General features: G+C 44.8%; 1 protein-coding gene across 4 annotated transcripts in view; it reads right to left on the minus strand.

The window, feature by feature from the left end:
* Nucleotides 1–12,630, minus strand: part of PTPRG (protein tyrosine phosphatase receptor type G) — a 640,558-nt gene that overhangs the window by 141,446 nt on the left and 486,482 nt on the right. For all 4 annotated transcript variants that reach the window (XM_081160462.1, XM_081160461.1, XM_081160464.1 and 1 more), the window contains exon 6: nt 2,922–2,988. In XM_081160462.1, the coding sequence (XP_081016588.1) occupies nt 2,922–2,988 (67 nt within the window). The remainder of the gene's footprint in view (nt 1–2,921; nt 2,989–12,630) is intronic.

Genomic DNA, 12,630 nt, shown 5'->3' on the forward strand with positions numbered 1-12,630 from the left:
CATCACAGCGTCTGCCCCACAGAGAACCCTAGTGACCAGGGGCCAAGTGTGCTTGGCTGATGTGACCAGACTGCTCATCCCCATCTCAGCTGAAGGAACAGAGGAGACTCTTCCTATTAATAAAACATTCACTTAATGGGAAATTAATATTCTAAGATATGACTCCCAGAGCTGAAGAAATCAAAGCCAATTCTGAACTACAACAAAAATCCATATTGACTTTTTTCTCTTTACACATCTCTACCATCATTCCCAAGCCAGAGATTCTGTGAAGGGCACAATTATTTATGTCCCATCAAATGAACAGATCATTCAAATCCCTCACAGGACCTCCAGCTGAAAACGCTTCTAGTTCCAACAACAACATACATATTTTTTAGCTATTTCAAATGTGCATTCTCTGCTGCAAGGACAGAGTGAGGAGGGTTACCAACACAGAAGTCAGCAACAGCCCGGGAACTGAGGGCCAGTCCTGCTTCCCAGACATCCTCCCACTCAGTTCTCTTCCCAATCGAAGCAAAACCCGGGGGCTCTTTGGTGTCTCCTCCCTTCTTTGGGTTTTACACTTTGATATCGTCACTTACTTGTACGCTTACTTCGTTCACTCATTTGGTTAATTTTATTGAGCATCCACTTTTTGGCCACACAAACCTGGTTCCTCACCCTCATGAAGCTTACACTTTAGCAGGTAATATATGAGTGATGAACAAACAAGGTCATTTCAGATATTTTTTAAACGCTTTGAAAAAGAAACCTAAGATGACGTGACAGGGAGTGGGGAAAGGGTGGGTAATTTGATGAGGTGATTAAGAAAGAACTTTCTGAGGAGGCAAGGTCTGAACTGAGAACTGAAATAGTAAGACGGTGACACCCTTGCTGTGAGCTAAGGGTCTTCAGGAACCTTCCTGACAGAGGAAACAGAAACAGCAAAGGCACCGGCTGAAAGGGGTGACACCTGGGCAGGATGGACCGAAGGAGGCAGCCCTGCACCTCCTTCCCAGGTCCCCGAGGCTGGCCTGTGTCTGTCCTAACCGATACGCCAACCCTGTGATCTCACGGAGCAGACGTGCAACACGCTTACTGCAGAAGTCAGTGAACCGCCTTTGCGGGTCTCCTCAGAGTTCCCAGTTAGAAGCCAGGGTAGAACTGGGGCTCAGGCGCCCGCACCCTCCCAGTGCCAGATGAAGTCTCCCTAATACTACAGCCTCTTGGAGGGCATGGTAGACAGGAGGAAAGACACCACGCTGCCGGCACACAGCCCATGAACGAGTGATGCCATGCGGTGAGCTCACTGAGATGTGGGGGTCTGAGCGGTAACAGAAGCCTGCTGTTACCTTTAACACACGGAATCTCCTTAACAGTTATCACTGTGGAAATAAGAACACCTGGATCTACTCAAATGCCACAGCTGGTGGGGCACTTCCTCTCTGGCTGAAGAACAGGGCCCTGTTTTGAAGTTTCTAGAACTCTCTGCAGTCTGTCTGTTTTTAAAAAAGAAGACTAGTCTGGAGGAAGGAAGATCTATCCATCATTTACTACGTTTCCAACTCCCAAACTCATAATCTACGCTGTGGACTGGAATTTCAAGGAGCCTGATCAATTGCGTGTTCAAGGGGATCTTCGGGGAAAGGAGCTCAGAAGAATACACAACGCGTTGCCCACGACATCAGCTCTCTCTGCACTGCCGAAGCTGCCCAGAGCACAGTGCGAATTTCCCAGCCCCCAAACTCTACTCTCGATACCAACATCAAAACACAAATGTGCAGACAGAAGCAGTTCTGGCAAAGGTGCCTTGTTCCCTAGGGGACCTGTCATATGACCTACTTTCTAGCTCCGTGAGGTTCGCTTCAAAGACACAACAAACTGAAACTGAGGAAACAATGGAAACTTCCTACAGTGAAAACCTCCATGGGGTATTTTCAGTCACCTTTACTACTGTGACTAGGTTTATTCTTGTCACCTGCTGCATGATACAGGAGCAGAGTAATTAATCCAAAATTTCACTTGCTTCAACCGAACACTGACAACTGGTTTTAATTTCCCTTAAAATAAAGGGGGGGGGGGAGGGGGAGATGTTAAGTTCTGCAGAGTTGGCTAATGTCTAAAGACAATCCTCCCAGAAGGTGCGAAGACATTTAATCACAGCTTGGAGATGAAGGGGAGATTTATTATGATTACTAATGCCATTTCTGTCAATGTCTTTGAAATTCTAATTAGATTATTAAACCTTTGAAAATCATTACATTACATCTAGACTCCGCCCCTCCCTGCGACAAGGGTACTTTTGAAATTAGAGGATCCTGATGTCATAGGTAATGATGTATTGCCAATAATAAAGTTGCAGGAAAATCTCTCCAATAAAAACCAGTTGGGAAAGACAGAACCCATTTATCTTACTTTCTCTCCCAGTTTTATGCCTGAGGACAAGACTTCTGCCGCACAGAACGACAGCCGGGCTTTCTGCATTCAAGGAGCTGGTAGTGCTGTTCACTGCTCACATGTGGCAAAGTTTAATGACTTGTCACGGCTACTTAAATTTTTACCCTCAATCTGAGAGGCAAATCAAGAAATTTATAAATTAAAAGATACTTGAAAGGAGAATATTTTTAAAGAGATATGAGACAAGTGGCAGGTTCAACGCATATGAACGGTAGATACATCTTAGGGCACTTTGATTTATGACATAGGCATTCAAAGTGGTACCTGAAAAGAAATAAATTGCTTACTGTTAACCCAGATCCATTTGTAGGTAATAAATGGGCGTGCTCTTTACCCATCAAATAATGGCTCTAATGCCCTTCAACATCAAGGGATGAGGAATGAGTGTCACCCTCTGTCCTCGGCAAGATAACCCCATTTCTTTAGGTAGAGATCTTAGCCCTTCACCTCCCAGCCAAAGGAAGTGTGCGCGGCTTACTTACCATGATGTACGACGCCCTTCAACCCATGGATAATAGGATCCAGTGCAGAATTGTCCCTTGGACTGACCTACATGTAAAAGAAACATGATTGGTTAAATCTATTCTGGCATCAGACACAACAGTCTCAGTTTAATCTTCTAAAGAGAAGGAGGGAAAAACAGATGTTATCTAGCAAGCTGCTTAGGTCTCACATACACCATGGCTCTCTCCAAACATAGATTTATGGCATAATAAAATCAAGTGAGGAAGTCTAAATCAAAAGAAAGAAACTTCTCAGAATACATGAGAACAGGAGAGAAATACATAGTCCTAGCAAAATTTTAAAAAGCAATGGCAAGACTTTCTCCCCTTGCTTTGTTTTATTAAAAGTAGACAGACACTGATCGGCTAAAGTCGTTGAAAGTCGTCAGAGAGCAATCCATCATTGACTGAATATTTCAATACCTTATTGTGATTGTGTTTATTTCCCTTCTTTTTAGAAAATGATCTGTTCCCTGCCAGCCTACTCTCCTTCTAAGGCCCTGGTGTCTTGTGTCTTATCACATACTCCAAAGGGCATCTCTAAGGGTAGCTCAAAGCAAGAGAGGGGAGAGGGGAGAGGGGAGAGGAGAGAGAAGCTTGAAGAGACAAGTCTCTCCCACCTTCATTTCCTTCTGTATTTTTTTTATATATGTTTTTATTCATATCAGAAAGAGAAAGGGAGAAGAAGAGATAGAAACATCAATAATAAGAGAGAATCATCGGCTGGGTGCCTCCTGCATGCCCCCTACTGGGGATAGAGCCCACAACCCTGGGAATTGTGCCCTGACTGGGAATTGAACGGTGACCTCCTGGTTCATGTGGCAATGCTCAACCACTGAGCCACACCGGCCAGGCCCCCTGGGGTTTTTAATCCCCTTTAAGTCGAGCTGCTTTGATTTTGGTCCTCACTGATTCTTTCCCTTAACTTTCTGATACTACTCATCAGATAAATTCTCCCTCTTGCCCTTTCCAGAAGATTAAAACTCCACCAGCATATTATAATTTTGGTTTTTAGGTAATTTCTTTTAGATGCATATTGAAATATTTACAAGTGAAATGAAATGACTGGAATTTGCTTCAAAATAATGCAGAGAGAATAGCAGGGGAGGCGAGCAGGATATAGATGTAACAAGACTGGCTACTCATCAGTCATTTATGACCTTGGGTGATGAGTATTTGATGGATCATGTTACAATTTTCTCTACTTTTATGTATATTTAACTTTTCCCAAATAAAGAGTTGTGTGTTTTTTTCCCAAAATCCATCATCTGTGATCAGCATAGCGCCTGAATTTTTTTTTTTTTTAGGGATGGTATTTATTTTTAATTATAATGAAGTTGAGATATTGATGAACCTTTCAATGTGTAGCAAGATGCAACTTGATGTTTCCTAGTTATCCAGAGGACTCGAGGGCCATCTTAGGTTAAATTTTAAAGTAACTGAAAAATGTCTACTCTCCTTCCCCACTTACAGTCTCCCTGTTGGGCTGCTGTTCTGTTTGCTCTTCGATAATAACCTGTACCTCACACATTTCTTTTTCTCTTCTGCTTCAGTGTCTCCAGGTTAGAGTAGTGTTTCTCAACTGGAGGCAATTTTACCTATCTCCCACTCCCCATCCCTACAGGGGACATTTGGCCATGTCCACAGACATTGCTGGTTGTCACAAGTAGGGGTGGAAGAGGAGGGGCTATTAGCATCAAGTGGGTAGAGGCAGGGCTGCTGCTAAACATCCCATAACGCTGAGAATAATCCCCGCACCTCCAACAGACGTGTTCAAGATAACAGTGTGGAAGTTGGGGTGGAGCAACCAGGTTAGATGCTCTATGAGTTAACAGTGATTATATATTAATGCCTGGAATTTTGAGTGGTAACTATATTCAGTCTCGGGTGTCATTATGTATGGTGTTATGTTTACAGACTAATAAAATGATGTGGGATTTGGTCCTACATAGTAACTCTCCACTCTTTGAAACTGGGTTTGACCACGTGACTTGTTTTGGCCAATGTGAGGTTAGCCAACCTGAGGCAGGAAGAGGTTTATATAGAACGTAAGTTCAGGAGTTTATACTCTCTTGTTATTCTTTGAAATCCTGAGACCGCCAGGTGAACAATCCCAGGTTAGCCAACTGGAGGATGAGAGACCACATGGAGCAGACACAGGCAGTCTCAGCTGAGGCTGTTCTAGACCCACTAGTCCACTCAAGACCCCCCAGTCTCAGAAGAAACTGCAGTCTGCAGAGACCAGTCAAGCTGGCCCCAACAGGAAGACCTGACCAGCCAACCTATGGAATCATAAAGTAATTGAGTAACTGTTGTTTTAACTAATTGGGATCATTTGTTACAGAGCAAAAATTAGCTGTCAGAGTTTCTACGAATGTGTAGACATAGAGGACAGGAGACAGGCTAAGATATAAATATTTTTCTTAACCAATACACTTTGCTTATGGTCGGTCCTCAAGGCTTCTCAGTGGAATTCCATGCCACAAGACACAACATGTGCTGTCAACCTGATCTTCTCCAAAATTGAATTACCCTTTCTCTCCCATGGGAACATTTCACAGATACTCTGATTTTCGATCCCATCTGCGGGGGAGTGTTTTGTATTTATGGGGACCCCTAAATGCATTTAGTCTTATTTGATAATGTGAAAGCTCAAAAAAAGTGTTCCTAATCCTCCATTACTATGTCAACCGATAACATCTATAGACCAGGCAAGAGGGAAATAAGCAGACAACCTAACCCAAGTTCAATTTCTGGTCACTTCTGACTTCAGTATCTCTGTGTCTGATTACGCAGGCCTGGTCTCATTCAAGATCAAGGGACTGACCCCAGATTCAAAGCAAGCCCATAAAAGGAATGGCTTCTGCAGTCTCCATTCACCTGCATGGCCACCATTGCTAATTTATATGGCCGGGGTTGAGAAAATGTGTGAGGAGAAAGGGAGAGAAAAATGGGGATTATTGGCCAGTGAAAGTAACTTAGTAATAATACTAAACTCATTCTCTAGTTGATGTCTTGGTTGCAAAACTCAGGGTGAGAAACCAAAGAGCATGCTAATAAGTGGATTTGTTCCAGTAAGGCATGACCCTACCTGAAATAATCCGTTCCACTCGCTATTTCAATTAACTTGACACTTTAAAAAATTCATGGACATAAGCTAAGCAATTTGGGCAGCTTTAAAATGTGCCTACAATAAAGAATAAACCTGAGTTTACAAATTCTGGTCTCCATCCAGGGTAGAGGAGGCCAAGGGAGAGGGAAAACATGGAATTCTGAGTCAGAGATGAACCCTTAGAGCTTCAATGTTCTCATCTGTAGAATGGGGATACAATCTCATAATGCTGCTGTGAGATGAAATGTGGAGAGCTCAGAGATAACGCTGAGTACAAATGCAACATTCATAGGGGTAGATGTGACTGGGAAACAACTTGACCCAAACACTCAAATCTGAATCAATGTCAAACAGCAGCAATTTTACCCCTGAACTTCTTCTCAGTGTATTTAGCTCTAAAATACCTGCTTGAGTTCAAATTTCAAAAAAATCCAAATTTATTTTTATTTGACATCTGCTCAATTTCATAATATGCTACTCCTTCTAAAGCCACATGAGGAGTGTTCCTGGCTCTTGATATTTGCTTCCTTCCACTTTAAGATCAAAGGAGTTACGCAGCAATGCCGAGAAGGCAGCAATTGCACAAATGAGCTTCACACAGATGAGAAGAAATGGACACCCCTTTCCCTGCAGTCCCTACTCTCCCTGCAAAACTTAGCTTCTGGCACTTGCATTTCGGAGCAGCTTTCACGACATCAGTCATCTTCAGAAAGGATGGCAAACAAGTGCAACACAGGGCTCTGAGTTAGAGCTTTTAAGTGTCTTTGGACATAACCAAAACACGTACAGACATCAGTAATACAGGGAAGCGTGACACGCAAGTTTGGGTAAAAGGCCAAATTGATATAAATGCTGATGAAATCTAAGCTTCACAAAATTTTCTTTCCAAATAACAGCTCACCATAAGGATTCAACCAACTATCAAATTAATAACCAAGTTATCAACAATCTCTGGTGCTTCTATAATCCATGCTCGAGGAGGGTCTGTGCTCACTCAAGCAAAATGAAACGGAGGCGGAGAGGCCCCGTCAGACTGCGCGTGACTGTGCCCCGAGATGCGCTGCCATTTACTTTTCCCGTCCACTGTGCCATTTGGCCCTTGACTTGGATCCTAATAATCTTCCATCTATCAAGTCCTGGCCATCTGCTACATAGGACGTCCAAGACAACCCACTTGCCTTGAATCCGACATCGCCAGCTGCTCTTATAGTCCTATAAACGTCACACCAGCCAATACCCTCTTGTGGGGGAAGGATTTATGCCTGCTGCGGGTGATGGCTGCACCATTAACCACGGCTGCAGAGGACAGTGACGAGCAGCAGGGCTGGAGGCTCTGCACGGCCTTCCCGAATCGCAGCGATGACGATCTGTCCTCGTTGACGGTGAGCAGGTAGCTGTGCTTTCAGAAGCTACAGCATCTGACCAGGACAAGGGCCAGCACTTCTCATCGGATCTGATTTCAGATCTGACTCTCCTCTCCTTCCACTGCTCTTACCTGAAGAGCCTCGTAGCCAGGATGCTGCAGCTGCTCTCATTCTGACTTCAACACCTTGGCTACCATTCCCCAGATTCGAGTTCAAGTTGCCGCCAAGAACCTCCTGGCACAAAAACCCTTTCAAACTTGGCTATTTGCACACAACTGCGTTTCAGTCAGGCCTTACTTGAGACAGAGCACAGACCAGATTCCTTTAATAATAAACACTTGTCAATAACTTAGGAAACGTGCCCATGTACAAGAAGACAATAACAGCATCAGACTACCAACCACTGACCTATATTGAAAGCATTGCTCTTTTCCTGAATTTCCTTTTTAATGCTCACAAATATGACTTTTCTTGTCTCACTGTTTCTAAAGCACGGATTTCTGTTTTTCCTTTTTGAGACCCAGACAACATTCCTATTCTCTCCTGACTGTCACTGCTGCCGTGGGGTGACATAAAGAAGAATCAGAGGGTGTGGTGCACTAAGCATCCCCAACTGCCCGGAATAAGACCAGAGGAGGGCAAGGTGCATCCAGAGTGAGGCATGGCTCTGGAACGCTGGAGGACTTCTCAGAAACAAAGGGGTTTAGTGTCCCAATCAACTAAAGGCAAGTACCCAAGTGTGGACTCCCGGCCCAGGGGCTTGGTTTAACTTCACTAACGCATTTCCAGAACCATGCTTTCAGCCCAGTCTCACAGATACGCAAACCATGACAGAGGCAGTTCACAGGAGACAAGAGCCGTCAGAGGGACAAGGTACAGCGGATCTTCATCCATTTTCCAGCACTTGACACACACTCTCCTGGGGCTGGTTACCACTCACAGACGAGAAAACTCAAATTCCTCAGGCACGGGATGCGATTAGTATGAAAAGGCAACACAATTATAACTGCTAATAGGATTCGCCCTCCCCCTCTTCAAAGGGAGCCTGAGCACTGACACACTTCCTGTTAATTCATAATATTAGTGGAAACCAGTCAATTCACAAGTTACTCATCTCCAGAGAATTGAGATTTATGGGCAGAGAAGGCCACAGAGGAAATGAATTTAATGTTCCTGGTTTCCTTACACTGACCAGCCTCTATCCCTCTGCCCCCACATTCCCAGCCCACCTGGCCTGGAGGAGCCTATTACTGAAAAAAACCAACGTTGCAGGGTGGCATTGAGGCCCTCTTGCCAAGCAATAGGCCTGCTCGTTGTCAACACAGGCCATTTCTCATTTTCACGAGGATCAAAGCATCCCGTGCTGGGTATACAATGCTATTTCCTCTGGCTTTGGACTCTCTCAGCACTCAATTTCAAAGCCAAAGCAGGAGAGGAGGGAGTGGGCAGGCTGGGGCACCTGGCAAATGACACTATCATAGGGGCCCACAAGGTGATTTTTGGCCTCTTTTGTCTTTCTAAGGCATTGTGCTTCAGAGCCAAGAAGGTGGCAGGGAAGCCAGGTCAAGACAGCGCCCCAGAACCCACCTGCCCCTCCCTGGCCAGTCCACTCAAAGTAAAGGTTGCTCTTGAAATGAAAAGTAGCAAAAAAGAAATTCCAACCTAGTAAACTATGATCTGGAGTCTTAAGCTACAGTGCAAACCATTTCACACAGATATCGTTCATGACCTTTGAATGATAATAAAAAAAAAAAGCCTGTGATGTGGGGAAGCCTGGGGCAAGAGAAGCTTGTTTCAGGTTCAGCGACTCGCCTGCGTTTCTCTCAATTCCGTGTGCAGTGTGGGACACCACGTTGACTTTCTCTTGTTAATAATCCGGCCATGCACTGAACAGCCCCAACAGTATCAAAGGCTTAGGGGAGAAATGGAGCTGAATGTCCGCACGGAGCAAGTGACTTCAACCAAAACACAGTCGATGTGAACTCTCACCCTTGTATTTTCATCGCCCCGAAACAAAACACTGCTCAGGGCATTCCATTTACAAAAGACTCGGGATCCAAAAGCACTGTGTGGGGACTGCTTTAAATCTCCACCACGTATACAGCACGGACAATATCAAGAGACAAGGCATACAGGATCAAAAGGGTCGCCGGACTGATCCTTCTCTTGAAAAATTTTTTTTCTTAGCAGTAGGTAAGGTCATGACTTTGGATACAACTGAAGTTCGGTAACCGAGCATCCAGATGGCATTATGAGGGGTGGGGAAGACCTTTAAGTATTATGTGGGTATCATATATAAAATGTTAAAAGAACCTTGCTTTCTCATAGAGCTGTGTAAAGAGGTGACGGAGAAAATGGTATGGTGTCCTCAATTGAAATCACAAGAAACAGGCTCTTACCACTCATTCATGCAACCAACATGCACAGGATGCCCACAGCATGCTGTGGGGGGCTGACTCTAACAATACTTCCAGTGATCTCCTCCCCTGGAGGGTGGGCTGATCAAGTAGCTTACTTTCAGCCAGCAGAATGTGGCAAAGGCAGAGGGAAATCGCTTTGGTGATCAGGTTACAGAAGAGCCCAACCTCGATCTCACTGCCTACTCGGCTTACACACCTTGGTGAAGTAAATGGCCATGCTAGGGAGGCCCACATGGAAACTGAAGGGGAACCGAGGACCTTGAGCAGCTGAATTCTGCCAAGAGCCTGAGTGAGCATGGAAGTGGACCCTTCTCCACCTGACTTTCAGATGAGACCCAGCCCCAGCTGACACCTGGACTGCAGCCTTGTGAGAAACCGTGACGCAGAGAACCCACAGAAACCGTGGGATGGTAAATGCGTGTTGTTTTAGCTGCTAAGCCTGTAGAAATGTGCTTCACAGCAATAGATAGCCACGTGCCAAAAACTGGGTACTGGGATATGACACTGAACAAATCACGGCGCTCCTCCTTACAGAGCTGACAGTCCAGTTTTAGCTCTCACAGAGGGATGAGGGCCCTGACTTCCACGAATTGCCCATGCCCCACGAATTTCCTTACTCTGGTGTGTCAGCTATTAAAAGTTGGTTCTGATCCTTCTGAATAAACTCTTACCCCTCACAAACCTGAGCTGCTATGCTAATTCCATTTCTAGAGTTTGAGGGGAAACAATGTGTTTAGAATCCAAGTTCCAAGCAGGAAAATTGGCAAAATTAATGAGCAAACCCCAAGTGATGCAAACAGACATCAATAATTCTGGGACAAAGAGTTTTCAGTAGCTTTTATGTTTAAACAAACACAGAAAACCAATAAATCACAGCATCAAACTTTCTTAATGAAAGATATCCCTAGGCAAGGTGTACAGCAAAATGCACTGGCGTGAGCAGCTGCTGCTCCTAATTCACAGCAACCACGCTAGGTGCAAGCTAATTACACAGCCCGATGCCTTTTTTGGGAGGCGTCTCTCCCTGGGCCTCCTCGGACTGCTCCCACACTACCGCCTCTGAAGACTGATCACGTCAGTCCACTCTCCCCGGCAGGACCTCGCAGGGCTTTCTCTATCCTGAGCCACACTCACGTGAGGACTCTGGGGCCTGATATCATTACTGTAAGGGGGATGGCCTTCAGCTCCCTGTCACTGCACTTCTGAAATCAACCCGTTAACTCGTCGAAACATTCTAATTCGTCCACCAACAAACCGGTGAAAAATGTTTCTTCTTAACAGCTTTAAAGCCATCAGAGTATCTGCGACAAGAGCCTGCAGTAAGCAAGGTCGGGGGGGGGGGGGGGTTTACAAAAAGATTGTAAGCAGACAAATGTCTTCAAATCCACAAATTACGGAAATTCCTTTCAGTGAGTGGTAGTCTAAACTAAGGCTGGGGCGTCTCAAGGAGGACACGGATTAATGCTAAGTGAATGGTTCAGCTTTGCATTTAAAACACACCTGAGTTCAACAGGGGATAAAATTAAATCGCAACGCAGACAGACAAAATCTGTCCCAGCAGGCCCTGATTGAGAGAATGTGCCCTTCGTAGCGGAACAAAATGGAAAACCAGAAAGTTTGTTCCCAGCCATCACTGCCTCACTGGGCCAACTTCCTCTCCTTTGAGAAAATAATATGATTTCTTCATAGAGCACATAGTCTACTAACTTGTGCTCAGGATCTTTCAATTCCTTTAACAGCTCAGTTGGAAAAAATGGCCCCAGTGTGGGAAGTGTAGGTAACACTTAAGCAGGAAGGAAGAGGCTTATCTTATAAAAGCTGCCTCTGACAATAATTGAGAATAAGTCTCTCCTTAGAAAACACTGCAGATGGATCTCCTGCAGTTCAGTGTGATGAGCTCATTTTGAACAGTGACTTGGGTCTATAAGACCAGTGTGGTGGTTAAGTGCAGAGTTTTTGAAACCAGGTTAAAATCTCGCTTTTCCACGGAACAGCTGTGTGATCATGGGGAAGTAGGTTGCAATCTCACTGTGCCTCAATTTCCTCATCTGTAAAACAGAGATTACTCCTGCATAACCTCATAATGTTATTAAGAGGAATATATATGTATATATGTATTTTGTTACTCCGCACCTGAGGATATTTTTTCTATTGGTTTTTACAAAGAGTAGAAGGGAGGAGGCAGGGAGAGAGAGAAACATCGATGTGAGAAAGACACATCGATTAGTTGCCTCCTGCACTCGCCCTGATCAGGGCCAGGAATCGAACTTGCCCTTGACGGGGAATTGAACCTTCAACCCTTCCGTGCATGGGCCGACACTTTAATCACTGAGCCATACCAGTCAGGGCAAGAGGATTAAATATTTCTCACAGTGCCTAATACATCCAACTGTCTTTTAAAATTTAGCTATAACCACCTGGTCCCAAAGAGGCAGGCAAGCCCTGCTAGTACCCAGCCAGGCACACACAAACACACAGTAGTAACTACTCTGGTTAAGGGCAGATGAATAGTTTTGGGGTTCTAAGCTAAATTCAGGTAACCAAGGTCCCTACACCCCACCCCAATCTTTCATTTTCCAATCTTTCATTTCAATAAAATGAAATGGTGCCATCTTTCAACGCAGCAGACCAAACTCCAAACCTAGGAATTCTTTTGATTCCTCCCTTTCTTGACACACCCACATATGATGTATCAGAAAGTCCAAAAGATTCTGCCTTCTAACCATACCTCGAAGCTGTCTACCACCTCTCTCCAGCTCCTCCCTACTAACTCTAGCCCAGCCCACACCTCT

This window comes from Miniopterus schreibersii (genome assembly GCF_964146895.1).
Source record: "Miniopterus schreibersii genome assembly, chromosome: 15".
Lineage (NCBI taxonomy): Eukaryota > Metazoa > Chordata > Mammalia > Chiroptera > Miniopteridae > Miniopterus > Miniopterus schreibersii.